The 16723-nt window shown below is 41.2% G+C and overlaps 2 protein-coding genes across 5 annotated transcripts in view; both read right to left on the reverse strand.

Moving 5' to 3' along the window:
- Window positions 1-9490: 9490 nt before the first annotated feature.
- On the reverse strand, window positions 9491-12828 carry LOC119788484 (pro-neuregulin-1, membrane-bound isoform-like). Its single transcript, XM_038292841.1, has 2 exons — window positions 12790-12828; window positions 9491-11641 (listed from the first exon to the last, which is right to left on the reverse strand). The coding sequence occupies exons 1-2, from the start codon at window positions 12826-12828 to the stop codon at window positions 10976-10978; spliced, it is 705 nt and encodes a 234-aa protein (XP_038148769.1). The 3' UTR covers window positions 9491-10975.
- Window positions 12829-16230: 3402 nt separating this feature from the next.
- LOC119788493 (pro-neuregulin-1, membrane-bound isoform-like) overlaps window positions 16231-16723 on the reverse strand; it is a 38763-nt gene continuing 38270 nt past the window's right edge. For 3 of the 4 annotated variants that reach the window (XM_038292857.1, XM_038292854.1, XM_038292855.1), the window contains one exon: window positions 16231-16475. In XM_038292857.1, coding sequence (XP_038148785.1) covers window positions 16286-16475 — 190 coding nt within the window. In that variant the 3' untranslated portion in view covers window positions 16231-16285. The remainder of the gene's footprint in view (window positions 16476-16723) is intronic. The other variant, XM_038292856.1, reaches the window with a different exon arrangement.

Here is a 16723-nt window from a genome sequence, read left to right on the forward strand (position 1 = left end):
TTTGCTAAATAGCTAAACATAAATATTATGTAAGTTTTTTTTTATTTTTATTTTCTCCCACATTGTTTTCATTTGATCCCTGCTGCATTTTAACAAGTGGAAATGTCATGAGAGCTGTAGAAAATAAAATGTTGTTTTGTATACCCTCTGTGTATACAAAATGACAAGAAAGCTAAGTCTAAGTTACATGTAAACAAAAGCAATGATTTAGTGCAAATGTGGAAGTTTATTGGTTGTTTGTCCTTCGACGTCCCTTTGGGAGCTAAGAGGGCAAAGTTAGAGAAATAAATGGAGACCAAGATGGAGATGTGGGAACATATTTGACAAAGTCAGACAAAAACAGTTCTGTTGTGACATTTTCCTTTCAAAACAAGACTAGCTCCGATTAAGATTGAATTATATATCTAAAATAAGTTTAAATGCATAAACATATTCCACAGTAGTGGTACTCCTTCTATAGTGTGGGTGATAAACTCACCACCTAGACAACCCCAAAGAGAAGGACTCTGTAATTTAAAAACCATGAGTGTCTCCTTTTGAGGTTGTCTAAGAAGTGCTTAGATAAGTTTGTAAGAAAACATTACTTTTGATAATGCTTGTCAAATATTAGGTGGTGCTAAACTGTCAAGTTCCGACTACTTTGTTTTATAAAAATCATTAGAATTACTTTAAAAGTGTTCATATGTGTTTTCTGCCATATTTGCATTTTTTGTGATATGCAGCTCTGTATTTTTATATGATTTTGATCTGGATCATGACATCCACTGGGAGCTTTCTCACCTTTGATTTAAAGTGAAAAGATCATGTGGGGCGAAAGATCTCCTGGTCAAACCAATGCAGAGAGTTTTATATAATAAATATAAGTCCTAAATTGATCAGATTTGTTCTTTGTAAATACAAGTGACTATTTTTATGAATTACTGCTACTTTAATTTGAGTTTGTTTTATACTTTTTTGTACTTTATGCCACCAAGCAGGGTCTTTCTGCATGGAGTCTCCATGTTCTCCCTGAGCATGCGTGGGTTCTCTCCAGGTACTCCGGCTTCCTCCCACAGTCCAAAAACATGACTGTTAGGTTAATTGGCTTCTCTAAATTCTCCTTAGGTGTGAGTGTGAACGGTTGTTTGTCCTTTTTGTCTCTGTGTTGCTCTGCGAGGGACTGGAGACCTGTCCAGGATGGACCCCTCCTCTCTGTCCAGGTTGGACCCCTCCTCTCTGTCCATGGTGGACCCATAGACAGCTGGAGGTAAAGCTGTCCCCTCACCACCCCTGCAGGGATAAGAGTGACGGCAAATGGATGGATGTCTTTTGGCAAAATCTTTTCTTCTCCCATACTATTTTATACACAACGGTTCGCCTAATTTCTACTCAATACAAGAGAATAATATAGATAAACATCAGATGACATTTAACAAATTTATCATTATTAATTAACCCTACATCTAATTCACTATTTTGTTTTACCATATTTGTTTATATGATAAAACAAAATACAGTGAACTAATTGTTGCAGCTGATATAGTAAATTATATACAGTGAGGAAAAACAAGAAACAGCCCCTCCCCTTCCACTATTCAACACACGCCTCAAAGCCTCAGCTCATCTCATCTCATCACTAGTAAGAATCCAACTACTAACATGGCCAAGACCAAAGAGCTGTCCAAAGACACTAGAGACTAAACTGTCCACCTCCACAAGGCTGGAGAGGACTATAGGTGAAAAAAGCTCCACTGTTGGAGAAACCAGTCCAGAACCACACAGGAGGAGCTGGTCAATGACCTGGAAAGACCTGGGACCGCCGTTTCCATGGTTACCGTTGGTAACACACTAAGACGTCACGGTTTGATATCATGCATGGAAGGTTCCCCTGCTTAAAGCAGCTCATGTCAGGCCGTCTGCAGCTAATGAGCATCTGGATGATCCAGAGGAGTCATGGGAGAAAGTCATGTGATCAGATGAGACCAAAATAGAACTTTTTGCTCATAATTCCATAATAATTGTTTGGAGGAATAACACCATCCCTACTGTGAAGCACGGAGGTGGTAGCATCATGCTTTGGGGTGTTTTCTGGACATGGGACAGGGTGACTGCACTGTATTAAGGAGAGGAGGACCGGAGCCATGATTGCCAGATTCTGGGGAACAACCTCCTCCCCTCAGTTAGAGCATTGCAGATGGGGGGAGGCTGGGTCTTCCAGCATCACAATAAGCCAGGATAGCCAAGGAGCAGCTCTGGAAGAAGCAGATCTAGGTTCTGGTGTGGCCTAGCCAGTCTCCAGACCTAAACCCAATAGAGAATCTATGGAGGGATCGACAGCCCAGAAAGCTGACTGATCTAGAGAAGATCTGTGTGGAGGAATGGGCCAAAATCCCTGCTGCAGTGCAAACCTGGCGAAAAACTACAGGAAGCGTTTCCCTCTGGAAACAAAGGACCAAATATTAACCAAATATTAACATTGATTCTCTCAGCTGTTCAAATACTTATTTACAGCTGAATCATACAAATAAATAGTTAAAAAATCATAGATTGTGATTTCTGGATTATTATTTTTCAGATTATGTCTCTAACAGGGGACATACACCTACGATGACTATTCCAGACCCACCATGATTTCTAAGTTGGAGAACTTGCAAAATAGCATAGTGTTCAAATACTTATTTTCCTCATTGTGCATGTTTCTAATTCTTTACATTCTGTACAGAAATTTTGACTAATAGGCCTAAAACCACCGAATCCTTAGATTACAGTGTTTTTATTTTGCAAGCCTTTTAAATCTAGTAGATCTAATTATCTCGTTAGCAAACAGATTCAGTGACTCAAGGCATCAAAAGAGAAAGTTCACCTCTAGAGGTCACCCTAACATCTCTATCTGTATTATGATTTGACCTCAGCATAAATACAGAGAACATCAGAGAAAAGACAAGGAAGACCAAGACCAAGCAACTTTTTTCTGCTACTGGAGACTTTGGAGACAACATCTAAAAGCAGCGAACTCTGCTCTCCAGAGCGAGTAGATTGGTAACCCCGCCTCCTGCTCTCCTCTATGTTGTCTGCTGTCATGATTCATGCAGCTATTATTTCATCCAAATGAAAAATGGAGAACAGATAAGCAGATCATGGCTTGTCTACAGTGAAAAGAAGGACTGGGTTATTTACTTTGGCCTTTTTGGAAACACAGGAAGGAGCAATCAGCTAAGTGAGCTTAGTGCTTGGAAAAAATCTTTCATTCCTTTAGAGACAGCATGAAAAGTCAGCTGAGTACAAAACATAGAGAGGAAAACAAGAAGAAAAGGAACAAGAAGAGAGGGACACAACCTAGAACAGATAATGGATGTCTATTCTATTAACATTTCTCTATCAGGAGAATGGGGCTGTTTGATGTCTTCTCCATTCAGAGGGCCCCCTGCCTGTCTTTCCCTAGGGCCCCAAATTTCCTAAATCCGCCCCTGTTTGTAGGTATTGCATTTCTGGACTTCAGTGCAGCCTTTGATCTTGTTGATCATTCGCCGTTACTTAAGAACTTATCAGCATATGGATTCAAAGCTCATGCATCACATTTTAATAATTAGTTATTTGGTTAACAGAACAAAATGTCAGTTTCTCAGTCTGTGCACTTGTGCAACATTTCAAGACAGATCAATTACACCTGAATAGTTCAGGTTGTGCATGATCTGAATGGAAAACTGATAATAGAATTAATCCAAAGTCTAAATCCAACCTGATCTCCTCTGCAGAGTGGTGAGAACAGCAGAGAGGATCATGGGGGCTCCTCTTCCCTCCATTAAAGACATTTCATCCCAGCACTGCGTGTCCCGAGCCCGTGACATCATCAAGGACCCCTCACCCCCCCACCATGGACTGTTCCCCCTGCTGCCCTCTGGGAAGAGGCTTCACAGCATTCAATGCAGGACCAGCAGATTCTGCAGCAGCTTCTTCCCCACCGCCATCACACTGATGAATTAAGAAAAAAAAAAGCTTGGAAGCTGGGAAAACTGTAAATCATATCTCAGTCTTATGTTTACATTTTATCTCCACTTTAAGAAATGGAAACGTCTTGAGAGCTGTAAAAAAACTAAATTTCATATTGTATACACCCTGTGTACAAAGTGACAATAAAGACTGTCTAATTCTAATTCTGCTGAGGCCTTGGAACAGGAGCAAAAATGAAATGAATGAAATATTAGGACAGCTGAAACAGTGAAGATTAGGACACTTTGGAGCTTTGGAGGACATTCATCTCTCCACGGATCATGACCGCTCAGCGTGGAACCTCAACAGAACACTCAACTCCTGGTCTCCCGCAAACTCTCTACAGCGCCATCTTCTGTTCTGCTAGCTAAATGAAAGCTGTTGTTCTGTATGCTATGATCATGGTTTTTGGGCATTGGGAACCAGTGTCCATATTTCATCTTGACATCATGACCAGAGGAGAACACGCAGCTAGGGTCAATAACCAGCTGGAGGACCTCTGCAGCCCCCCACCTTTTCTTTTTTTTCTTCCCACCCTAGTGCCCCCACTCACACCACACAGAAAAAAAAAATAAAAAAATACCGCGGACGCACATTTACACATAACACTCACATCCAATAATACCAGGACCAAAGACCCGGTTGTTGGTCCCGGGATTATCGGATGACCCAATAAGTGAACCTAAAACCGTGACAGCGCCACCCCAACCCATCTCGTTCCTGCTTCGGGCCTGGCCCCCCATCCCGCCCCTGGACCAGACCACCCCCAGCCAAAACTCAGGGCCCACATGCCCTGTGCAAGCCAGCCAACCAAAACGCCCCCCACCCCTTCTAACTAATTCACCTAGCCACTACGCGCCCCACCCTCCAACCTTCTTTGGGGAGAGCAGAAGTGACAGCCCCGCCACAGGTAGGCCACCCAGGCCCCGCTTCAGCCCCCCGCCAAGACCCCGGACCAGGCAGCTCGCTCTTCCTCCAGGCCCCAGACGGGAGGCAGGCGGTGCCAGCGCACCCCCCCAATCGACAACCCAGAACCCTCAATGTCTTAATGTGAGAGGGGATGGGGGGAGCCGACCATGGCGAGGCCCATGAAATAACCCCGGGTGCCCTTGCCCCCCCCCCCAGAAAATGCCCTACATAGATGTGTGTTGTGAAAATGTTGTAGGTGGAAGTGTCTAAAATGCAAAATAAAATTGGGGTGGGGAACGTCATCAGAAGGTGGTGCCTCCAGTAACCCCCCAAGAGCACCACAAACGGCGCCCCAAGGCATCCCAAGCCCCCCAGCCCCCGCCCCCTATAGGACGCGCCCCACAGCCCCCCACTACACTAAGTGATGGAGCCGATCAAGGGAGCCCAGAGCGATCGGTCAGATGGGGATGCAGATGCTGTCTCTAGATTAATATCATCTAACAACAGATCTCTGTACTGATTGATGCTGAGTTTATCCTTACAGGTGCTGGTCATAAAATTAGAATATCATGAAAAAGTAGATTGATTTCAGTAATTCCATTTAAAAAGTGAAACTTGTATATTATATTCATACATTACATACAAACTCATATATTTCAGATGTTTATTTTGTTTAATTTTGATGATTACAAATGACAACAAATGAAAATCTCAAATTCATCATATCAGAAAATTAGAATATTGTGAAAAGGTTCAAAATTGATGGCCCCTGGTGCCACACTCTAATCAGCTAATTAACTCAAACCACCTGCAAAAGCCTTTAAATGGTCTTTCAGTCTAGTTCTATAGGCTACACAATCATGGGGAAGACTGCTGACTTGACAGTTGTCCAAAAGACGACCATCGACACCTTGCACAAGGAGGGCAAGACACAAAAGGTCATCGCTAAAGAGGCTGGCTGTTCACAGAGCTCAGTGTCCAAGCACATTAATAGAGAGGCGAAGGGAAGGAAAAGATGTGGTGGAAAAAAGTGTACAAGCAAGAGAGATAACCGCACCCTGGAGAGGATTGTGAAACAAAACCCATTCAAAAATGTGGGGGAGATTCACAAAGAGTGGACTGCAGCTGGAGTGAGTGCTTCAAGAACCACCACACACAGACGTATGAAAGACATGGGTTTCTGCTGTCGCATTCCTTGTGTCAAGCCACTCTTGAACCACAGACAGCGTCAGAAGCGTCTTGCCTGGGCTAAAGAGAAACAGGACTGGACTGCTGGTGAGTGGTCCAAAGTCATGTTCTCTGATGAAAGTAAATTTTGCATTTCCTTTGGAAATCAAGGTCCCAGAGTCTGGAGGAAAAGAAGAGAGGCACTTCATCCACGTTGCTTGAAGTCCAGTGTAAAGTTTCCACAGTCAGTGATGGTTTGGGGTGCCATGTCATCTGCTGGTGTTGGTCCATTGTGTTTTCTGAGGTCCAGGGTCAACGCAGCCACATACCAGGAAGTTTTAGAGCACTTCATGCTTCCTGCAGCTGACCAACTTTTTGGAGATGCAGATTTCATTTTCCAACAGGACTTGGCACCTGCACACAGTGCCAAAGCTACCAGTACCTGGTTGAAGGACCATGGTATCCCTGTTCTTAATTGGCCAGCAAACTCTCCTGACCTTAACCCCATAGAAAATCTATGGGGTATTGTGAAGAAGAAGATGCAATACACCAGACCCAACAATTCAGAAGAGCTAAAAGCCACTATTAGAGCAACCTGGGCTATCATAACACCTGAGCAGTGCCACAGACTGATCGACTCCATGCCACGCCGCATTGCTGCAGTAATACAGGCCAAAGGAGGCCCAACTAAATACTGAGTGCTGTACATGCTCATACTTTTCATGTTCATACTTTTCAGTTGGCCAACATTTCTATAAATCCTTTGTTTTTATTGGTCTTCAGTAATATTCTAATTTTCTGATATGATGAATTTGAGATTTTCATTTGTTGTCATTTGTAATCATCAAAATTAAACAAAATAAATATCTGAAATATATGAGTTTGTATGTAATGTATGAATATAATATACAAGTTTCACTTTTTAAATGGAATTACTGAAATCAATCTACTTTTTCATGATATTCTAATTTTATGACCAGCACCTGTACTTTTCTAACAGTGTCCTGTATAATTTAGACAGTAGTTTGGGGGGGTTTAACTTTAGGAACTCTGATATATTAGTTGGAATTATTAAACCTCCATCAATATGCTTAAATTTGTTTCTAATTATAGCTTTAATTTGCTCATATTCTAAGAATTTATTTTTGTTAATGCCATATTGCAAATTTAATCTAGCAAATGTGATAAACTACGTTCCTTCAAACAAATGATCCAGATAGTTAATACCTTTATTCTTCCAGTACGGAAAGTTTATCATATTATTGTTTTGTAGAATGTCAGGGTTATTCCAGATGGGCGTACGACTGCACCGGATAAGTGATGACTTCGTTATTTTTAGAAATTCCCACCATGCTGTCAGGGAAGAGCTGATGTTAATATTTTTAAAACATGAGTGCTGCTTGATATTAGAGCTAATAAACGGCAAATCTGAAATTATGATATTACTGCATAATTCCTGTTCTGTGTCTATCCAGGGCTCATCTAAGGCATTATGTTTTATCCATTTAGAGATGTATTGTAATCTATTTGCTAAATAGTAGTGTTGGAAGTTAGGTAAATCTAGTCCCCCTCTGTCTTTAGTTTTCTGAAGTGTTTTTAAGCTGATACGAGGGGGTTTGTCCTTCCAAAGAAATTTAAAAATGGAAGAATCTAGAGATTTAAACCATTCGGTTGATGGTTTATTTGGGATCATTAAAAATAGGTAGTTAATTCTGGGTAAGACCATCATTTTAATTGATGCTACCCGACCCATAAGGGAGATCGGAAGCGACTTCCATCTTTCTAGGTCCTCTTCTATTTTTTTTTAAAGAGGGATGTGGTTGAGTTTTAGTAACTCAGCTAGTTTAGATGACACAGTTATTCCCAAATATTTGATATTTCCTAATTGCAATTGTAGACCTGAGGGATTCTGTAGAGATCAATTAGTTGGTAGTATTATAGATTTAGACCAATTTATAGAGTATTCTGAGACTTTTCAGAAAGATTCTAGTAATCTAATCACTTGAGATTTGATGCTTTATTTTCATACCTTTTATACCTTTAACCACATTAGTTTGTCTGATTGTTGCAGCCAGAGGCTCAATGAAAATAGCAAAAAGTGAGGGGGGGGCGGGCATCCCTGCCTGGTGCCCCTCTGGAGACAAAAGCTGGAAGATGTTTAATTATTTGTCCTGACACAGGTTGTTGGGAAGCTGTATAAGATTTTTAACCAATTTATAAAGGAAGTGCCAAAACCAAATTTATGTAGAGTAGCAAATAAAAATTTCCAGTTTACTCTATCGAATGCTTTTTCTGCATCTAAAGACAATATATAGGATTTAATATTTTTACTGTAGGAATAACCTATTAAATTAAGCACCTTTTCAGCCAAAACAGTCACATGGAAAGTCACAGAGGTGTGACCAACCATCCCCCTCTGTGTGAGGACAGAGAAAAACAGATTCTAGCCCTCTTTGCCTCCTCTCTCTTGCCCAGGAAGCTGGGGTCCGCTTTGGCAGGTTCTCCACCACAGTGGAGATGCGGGCCCAAGGAGACCCAGACCTCCAGAACCATCAAGGATAGGTCAGAACTTTTCAGAACCAAACTGCTGCAAAACAGACCTTTTGCAACACATTTCTCTTGAGTTTCAGAACTTATAGAGCCAGACTGGACAGAAGGCCTGCCTTGATGAACGACTGAGACAAAGAACCTCTGGTTGCTGAGCTGCAGCTGGATGAAACCCAAGCTTTCCAATGGACATGGAAAAAAGGTTTGCAGCTCTGGCATGATTAGGGACAGAACAAACAATATGTCTTTTGATGATGCTAATCATATCGTGTGTTTACTAATGAGTAAAGACAACGCTAATTGATGCTAAAGAATGGACTGCATGCTATGCTATGCTACAGGAATATGTGTTGAGCTGTTGCTAAAGCTTAGAGAAGCTTTATTCACTAAGAGTTTAAACACTGATATAACATTAGTGTTCATGTGTTCCTCAGATGCTCATTACATTTCCATTACCAAGTCTGACCAAGAGTCATTTAGTGGAATACTGATGTCTATTCGCTGCTAGCTATTTCAAAGAGGGTAAATAATCATTTAACTAAAGGCTATTGGTTTCTTATTAAGCAAATAATTTAATAAAACATGATTTGGCCAAATCATGTTTTATTAAATTATTTGCTTGTTTGATTTGCTTGACGCGTGTTTTAGCTTCTTCTGTTGCGTGCTGCATGAATGTAGCATTAGGCTGCATGAAATCAGATGCTTACCACACTTTTCAGATTTCCCTTTACCTCTATGCAGTGCTTCTTTATATTTGAGAATCTCATTCAATTCCAATTAGAATGTCAAAGTTTGAAGATGTTCAAGCAAATTCCACCTTTGGTAAGGAGCTTTAAGAAACAAAGTTTGATCAGAACAATAGCGTCAAAATGATAAAGAAAACACAGAGCGTGTTGAATTTCAGCGGGAGCAATGATTTTATTTAATATGTACACAGTTGAAAAGCCAGACAGCTACAGTGTAAAACTAAACGGTTTTTATTAGTTTTCTCGCTTTTGCCCTAAAAATATCAAATTTTTAAACATTACCGTTTCTCTTGAATCATTTTTAATTGTTAAGGAGGTCCAGAAACTGTAGGATTCTTCTTCTGGGAGGTCCGTTAAGGAGATCAGCAGACATCCTTTGATGTTCTAATAACAGAACCAGTTAAACCAGTATCAGTTTTTATTTATTAATAGCTTTTTTTTCACTACATCAACAATGACACCACATAGAGAAATCACAAACCCAAGCATCTGAGAGCAGAAGTGCAGACACATCTTTTAAAGTAGGTGAGGTGCAGTAATTGAATGCCTATAAGGTACGACTTAAGGCAGCTTAGCATTATGGGTAATCACAGCACTATCTGCTTAACATGTGCCTTCATTAAAAGACTGACTTTTCCTACAGTTCCAGGAAAACTTGTTAATGTAAAAAAAAAATATATATATATTATGACATGACTGATTAAGACAATATCTTTGTTAGAAGACGTAGAATCATGAAACAGATATAGAGTCAGTGCATTTGACCACTTTCGGATCTTTGTTAGCAGCTGTATTCACCCTGGTGATTCACTGGAGGTCAGCATAAAAAAAAAACGAGCAAGCATCTTCCTCTTTAGTTAGGAGGCTGCAGCCGTTACAGTCGTGTTCTACAGTCCCTCTGAAGGACCCAGCCTGTGAGGACGGGGCTCTCCAGGGCTGCAGGAGCGCCGTCTCCAACTGCATCAGCACAATAACTTTAATACAGATTAAAATCTGATACAGAAATGAAATAAATCTACAGGATTATGTTAGCTAAAGCGGTGACCGCATTAGTAAAGCAGTGATTGCACATTAATCTCACAGTTCTATCTATTCAGTGCCCGGTTACTGGGACGGATAGTGAACAATAAAAATAACATGGTGGCTAATATTTTCTCTCCTCCATCAAATGCAGGTAATGAGCCATTTCAGAAGGTTTTACTGAGTATAAGTCCAGGCGTGGCTGTTCAGTGATGCATGGCTTTAAACCGGCTCAGGATCAATCAGACAAGTGCAGGAAAGAAGCGACCCTGTCAAAGGAAAAAAAGCAGGAAATCAAAGTACAACATGCTGAGTATTTGATCAAGGCATGCGTCCGGCCCCGGCCTAACATCAGGGTGGCGGCCCACAGCTCGGTGTGCAGTGCTGCTCCACTTCAGCCACTCCAAACACAAAGGCACCGTTGATATTTTTCTGCTCTGGGACCTTTGCTGTATTCTAGCATATGGCACTTTACCTGCAGCTCATGAATATGTTCAGATTGTTTCTTCTTTTATAAAACTCTTCATTTACTACATCACTAAAATAGGTTTCTTTTCCTTTTTTTGTCTTTATGCAGCGGTTAGCGAGTGGAAGGTAGATGTGAGGTGAGTATTTCTTTACACAGCGATGGGGTTGTGAGGTTGGAGGTGCAGGGCGTGGCTTGGTGATGCTGGGTTAGTCCTGCTGCTCCCCGTGTCCCACAGGGCTGCGGTGCTGTCTGCAGTGAGGAAATGTCTGTCTCCGCCATGAGGCTCGTCCGTTTCACTGAATAGCATGCTGTCATTGGACTCCATGGAGCACAGCACGCGGCACGCAGCTCTTTGGCTGATGCACTTCCTGCTGCTGTCTAGTCGATTTGTCAGTTTCTCAGGTAACTCTGAGAAACTGTAGCTGGCGGCGGCGTCTCGGTCCCCCGGGGTTCCGAAGGTCACGTTCTTAGCATGGAGGGCGGGGCTGGGCGGTAAGCTGTGTGCCACGTGGCCGTGGTTGTAGTGGGAAAAGCTGCTCTTCTGATCCGCCAGTCTGGAGGACATGGTCTGCTGACTCTTCTTTGACAGCAGCAGAGGACGATCCTCCTCAAGGGAGGGGCTCAGAGCCACCGAGGGGACAGAAACGGCCAGGCTGGATAGTGGAGCGGACATCTCTGACGGAGGAGAGGCAGGAGTGCTCAGGGCTGTCTTTGAGTCTGGAGACAGCTGAGACGCAAACCTGCAGAAACACAACGGAAAGATTACAGCCTCATCTGGGTTCAAATCAACATTATAGGTTTGACTTGGTTCTACCTTTATTACACATCATTCAAAATACTGAGATTATCCTGAGCTATCTCTATAGTTCTGCTGCTATAGGCTTAGACTGCTGGAGGACATAGGGACCCCTTTTCCATCATTCTGCTTCATTCTATCTCTATTCTCCCACTCTGCAGAATCTGTTAGTTCAATCTCTAACGTTCTGCTCTCTCTGCTTTTTCTCATAGTAGCTTCATCTGGTCTGTTCCTGTTTGGCTGTGACTCCATCCTGGAGAGAAATATCTGCTGTGCTGCTGCCATCAACACCTTTGTTTCTAGATGTTGGAGCTTGGCCTGTTTTCCAGTGTAGTCCTGTTTCTCTGACTGTGACTAACTGGATGTGCTCTCTTCATCCTCTGACATGGGAGCTGGCTCGGAGCTCGTCTGCCTGGCTGTGTGTTTCCTGGACGGGGCCGCCTGTGGAGCTGGTTGACAGCTGCCTTTTGTATCTATGCTTCTTTTTCTATGTCTGCTTCTGTCTCCTTGAACCCCAGTGGGCCTCAGCAGATGGCCGCTCACACTGAGCCTGGTTCTGCTGGAGGTTTCTTCCTGTTCAAAGGGAGTTTTTCCTCTCCACTGTCGCTACAAGCATGCTTAGTGTGAGGGATTGCTGCAGAGTCGATGAGTCGATGCAATCAAATGATTTCCCTAAATAGAAAACTTTGAACCAAGCTGACTGGACGATCTGGTAGACTTGTTTCTGGAAAGTGACCTGAGATGACATGATGTGAATTGGAGCTATAGAAATAAACTGAATTGAATTTGAATATTGAAAACAACATCTGATTGGCTGTAGCTGGAGGGGACACTGGGATCCAAGCTGGACACTAAATAATTATCATTTATTTAAATTCAAATTTAAAATACTTTCTTGATCTCCTATAGTGGTCTGTCCTACAGCGCAGCCTCTGACTGAAGACACAGTCATTCTCATAATAATTTTCATTCCACTCCAGCAGAGGTGATTCGACCACATGTCTGGAGAAACTTGGTTCTTCATACGTTCAGCAGTTTGACATCAGAGACACTGAGTCATAAAAAGGTAACTGTATCCAAATGTTCTAGAATAACCCAGATTGACCCAGATTCAACCAAAATTTTCTAGATTGACCCAGATTCCACTAAACAGATTTCATCCTCACAGGCACATTTGAAGAGTTCAGGTAGCCTCCTGGACCCATGAACATAGCAGCAGGCACGGTGGTGATAACATTATGCCATTATCAGATCACTTCTATCATGCTAATTCCTGCATACAGACCCCAGCTAATCAGGGCTAAACCAACAGTGAAGGAGGAGGTTATGCAGAAACTCCAGTACTTTTTTGAATGTTCTGACTGGAACATGTTTAAATCTGCAGCAACATATGACAAGATCAATATTGATGAGTATGCCATGACTGTGTCAGCCTACATCAACAAATGCATTGAGGACGTCAGCATCACAAAGAACATCACCACCCGGGCCAACCAACCGACCCGGACAAATGAAGAGTTTCAGAAATCGCTAAAAGCACGGAAATTGGTTTTCAAGTCTGGTGATACACCCCTCTGCTATTGGCTGCTAGACTTCCTCACAGACAGACCTCAATCAGTCCGTTCGGACAGAACACCTCTGATGTCATCAGTCTAAGCCCCTCCCCTCAGGGCTGCGTCCTGAGCCCCCTGCTGTTCACCCTGATGACACACGACTGCGTCCCCAGGTTCACCACCGATCACACAGTGAAGTTTGCAGACGACACCACGGCGGTGGGCCTCATCAGAGACGACAACGACCTGGACTACAGAGAGGAGGTGGAGCAGCTGGTGGAGCAGAGATAACAGCCTGATCCTGAAGGTGGAGAAGACCAAGGAGATCATGGTGGACTTCAGGAAGAAGCGGCCTAACCACGCTCCACTGCTCATCAACAGCTCAGCTGTAGAGGTGGTCAGCAGCACCACATTCATCACAGACAACCTCACCTGGACTGGAAACACCACCTCACTGGTCCAAAGGGCCCAGAAGCGCTTGGACTTCCTGTGGAGGATGAGGAGAGCCCACCTGCCCCCCCCATTCTCCCCACCTTCTAGCGAATACCATTTAAAACCAGTTTATATGAAGTCTAGAGGGGCAGTTCAACACGAGACAGAACTAGAAAAGCACTCACAGTGCAGACCTCCATCAAACAGCAAATGTTAACCCATATTGTGACTTCCATCTATAACTAAAACTCGCACACCATCTGGATCATTACCAAATTAAAATCAATTGTTCCTCGGCATGAGGCACACCTCTGGTAGAGATATCCATAAAATCCATTCATTTTCAATCGATCCGGATAACAAACCAACAACGTTTCTTTTTCTTGTGTTTTTGTCAGTAAAATACCCCCCGACTTTTTAAGTCCAATGCACTGCTGCCCCCCTGTGGTTAAGTGGAGAACTGCTTGTTCCACCAAACATCCCTACCTCTTGTATTCAGATCATTATCTGGATCATACGGAGTATAAGGGGCAGGCTAGAGATTTTTTTTTTCTACAAAAAAATAAAATTACAAGAATAAAGTCGTAAAAATTTGAGAATAAAGTCGTAAAAATTTTTGAATAAAGTCGTAAAAACTTTAGAATAAAGTCATAACATTACGAGAATAAAGTTGTAAAATCACGAGAATAAAGTCGTCACATTACGATAATAAAGTCGGAAAAATTTGAGAATAAAGTCATAACATTACGAGAATAAAGTTTTAATATTAGGAGAATAAAGTCGTTACATTATGAGAATAACTTTGTAACATTACGAGAATAAAGTCGTACAATTACGAGAATAAAGTCGTAACATAGTGAGAATAAATTCGTAACATTACGAGAATAAGGTTGTAAAATTACGAGAATAAAGTAGGAAAAATTTGGGAATAAAGTAGTAACATTACGAGAATAAAGTCATAACATTACTATAATAAAGTTGGAAAAACTTGACAATAACGTCATAAGATTACAAGAATAAAGTTATAAAATTATGAGAATAGAGTTGTTAGATTACGAGAATAAATTTGTAACATAACGAGAATAAAGTCGTACAATTACGAGAAAAAATTCAGAAAAATTTGGGAATAAAGTCCTAACATTACGAGAATAAAGTCGTCACATTACGAGAATAACGTTGGAAAAAATTTGAGAATAAAGTCGTAATATTACGTGAATAAAGTTTTAATATTAGGAGAATAAAGTCGTTACATTATGAGAATAACTTTGTAACATTACGAGAATAAAGTCGTACAATTACGAGAATAAAGTCGTAACATAGTGAGAATAAATTCGTAACATTACGAGAATAAGGTTGTAAAATTACGAGAATAAAGTAGGAAAAACTTGGGAATAAAGTAGTAACATTACGAGAATAAAGTCATAACATTACTATAATAAAGTTGGAAAAACTTGACAATAACGTCATAAGATTACAAGAATAAAGTTATAAAATTACGAGAATAGAGTTGTTAGATCACGAGAATAAATTTGTAACATAACGAGAATAAAGTCGTACAATTACGAGAAAAAATTCAGAAAAATTTGGGAATAAAGTCCTAACATTACGAGAATAAAGTAGTCACATTACGAGAATAACGTTGGAAAAAATTTGAGAATAAAGTCGTAATATTACGAGAATGAAGTCATCGTACCACAACCCATTTCAGAAAGAAAGCTTGGAGCTCCGCCCAGCAGATGATGGCCGACCAGCTCCACCAATCAGCAACCAGAGTCCACTTTGTCATCCTGCCCAGTTTGATGCTGCTGCTAAAAGACTTCCTGATTTGTCAAACCGATACTAAAGTAGAACTTCACATGATGCTCCACATTCCCCATTTTAGGGAAGACAGGGCTTCTTGGAAGAGTTGTCATAAAATACAAGTTGTTTCTTGTAATTGTAGGACTTTATTTTCTTAATATTATGACTTTATTCTTGCAATTTTACCATTTTATTCTCGTAATTTTGCGACTTTATTCTCGAAATAGAAGAAAAAAAATCTCTAGCCTGGCCCTAATACTCCATCATAGGATCATCATCAACATTTAATGGATTGTTCTTTTCCATGAAGGACAACTGTGATAAAAATGTCTTTATAATCCGTCCATAACTGTTGAAGTTATCCTGAACACAGAGAGACAGGCTCTCCTAAAAACATAACCTCCTTGGAGAAGTAAAAATAAAACAACTGTTTAATCCAGGAGCCAAAAATAAACTGAATGTTTGGAAACTTCTGATAATATTGGTAATATTTATCATGTCCACCTTTTTCACTAAAACTAAACGTGTTTGAAACATTGACATATTTAATATCAAGACCATTAAAACTGTCTTTAGTTAAATGTTGGAGAATTGATTATTAATAATGTTTACATTTAAATGATAAAAGAAAAAAGGACGGGGAAATAATACAAAAAAAGTCCAATCAAAAGACACAGAAAGACGCAGGATTTTTAAGTTCTTCCTTAAATTAGATCAAAAAATAAATCAATCCAGCTGATACACTAGAATAAAATAGTAAATGGTGCAAAGCACAAAATGAACTGATCTCTTCTTTGGTCAGATTAACCTTTTCTTCCTCATCTTCCTCATAGATCAGTTAAAGAGTTTAAGATCTTTTGACCAGTTACCTGGGAGTTTAAGGCAACTCTTGTTGCAGCTGGCTGTCTCTGCACTTTGCTGAGTTAGAACTTAAGTCAGTGGTGCCACTTGTGGCATTCAGACGACCCCGGGCGCCCTGTGTGGCCCGTTGGCTATTCTCCGCCAAGGACATCACAGAGTGAGACTCAGTGTCAGACAGAACATTGTTGCTCCAGTCCTCACTCCAGCTGCAGAGACAGGGAGGGAATTATTCACATGGAGACCATGAACTGTCACTATAAAGCAAGATGCTGAGCTACTAAACTATCTGAAATACTGATCTTTTTTTAAATTTGGTTCAGGGGACTTGAACAGAAATTGAGCAGATCATCAGCCCAGGTTACTTTTCAATTTGGACATCAATAACAAGAACCCTGGTTGAACTGAGAAGCTGCGTATGCAAGGGTTACAGGTCTAAAGAAAGGAGGGATAAGAA

This window comes from Cyprinodon tularosa, unplaced genomic scaffold, assembly GCF_016077235.1.
Source record: "Cyprinodon tularosa strain WSP-4 unplaced genomic scaffold, ASM1607723v1 ctg318, whole genome shotgun sequence".
NCBI lineage: Eukaryota > Metazoa > Chordata > Actinopteri > Cyprinodontiformes > Cyprinodontidae > Cyprinodon > Cyprinodon tularosa.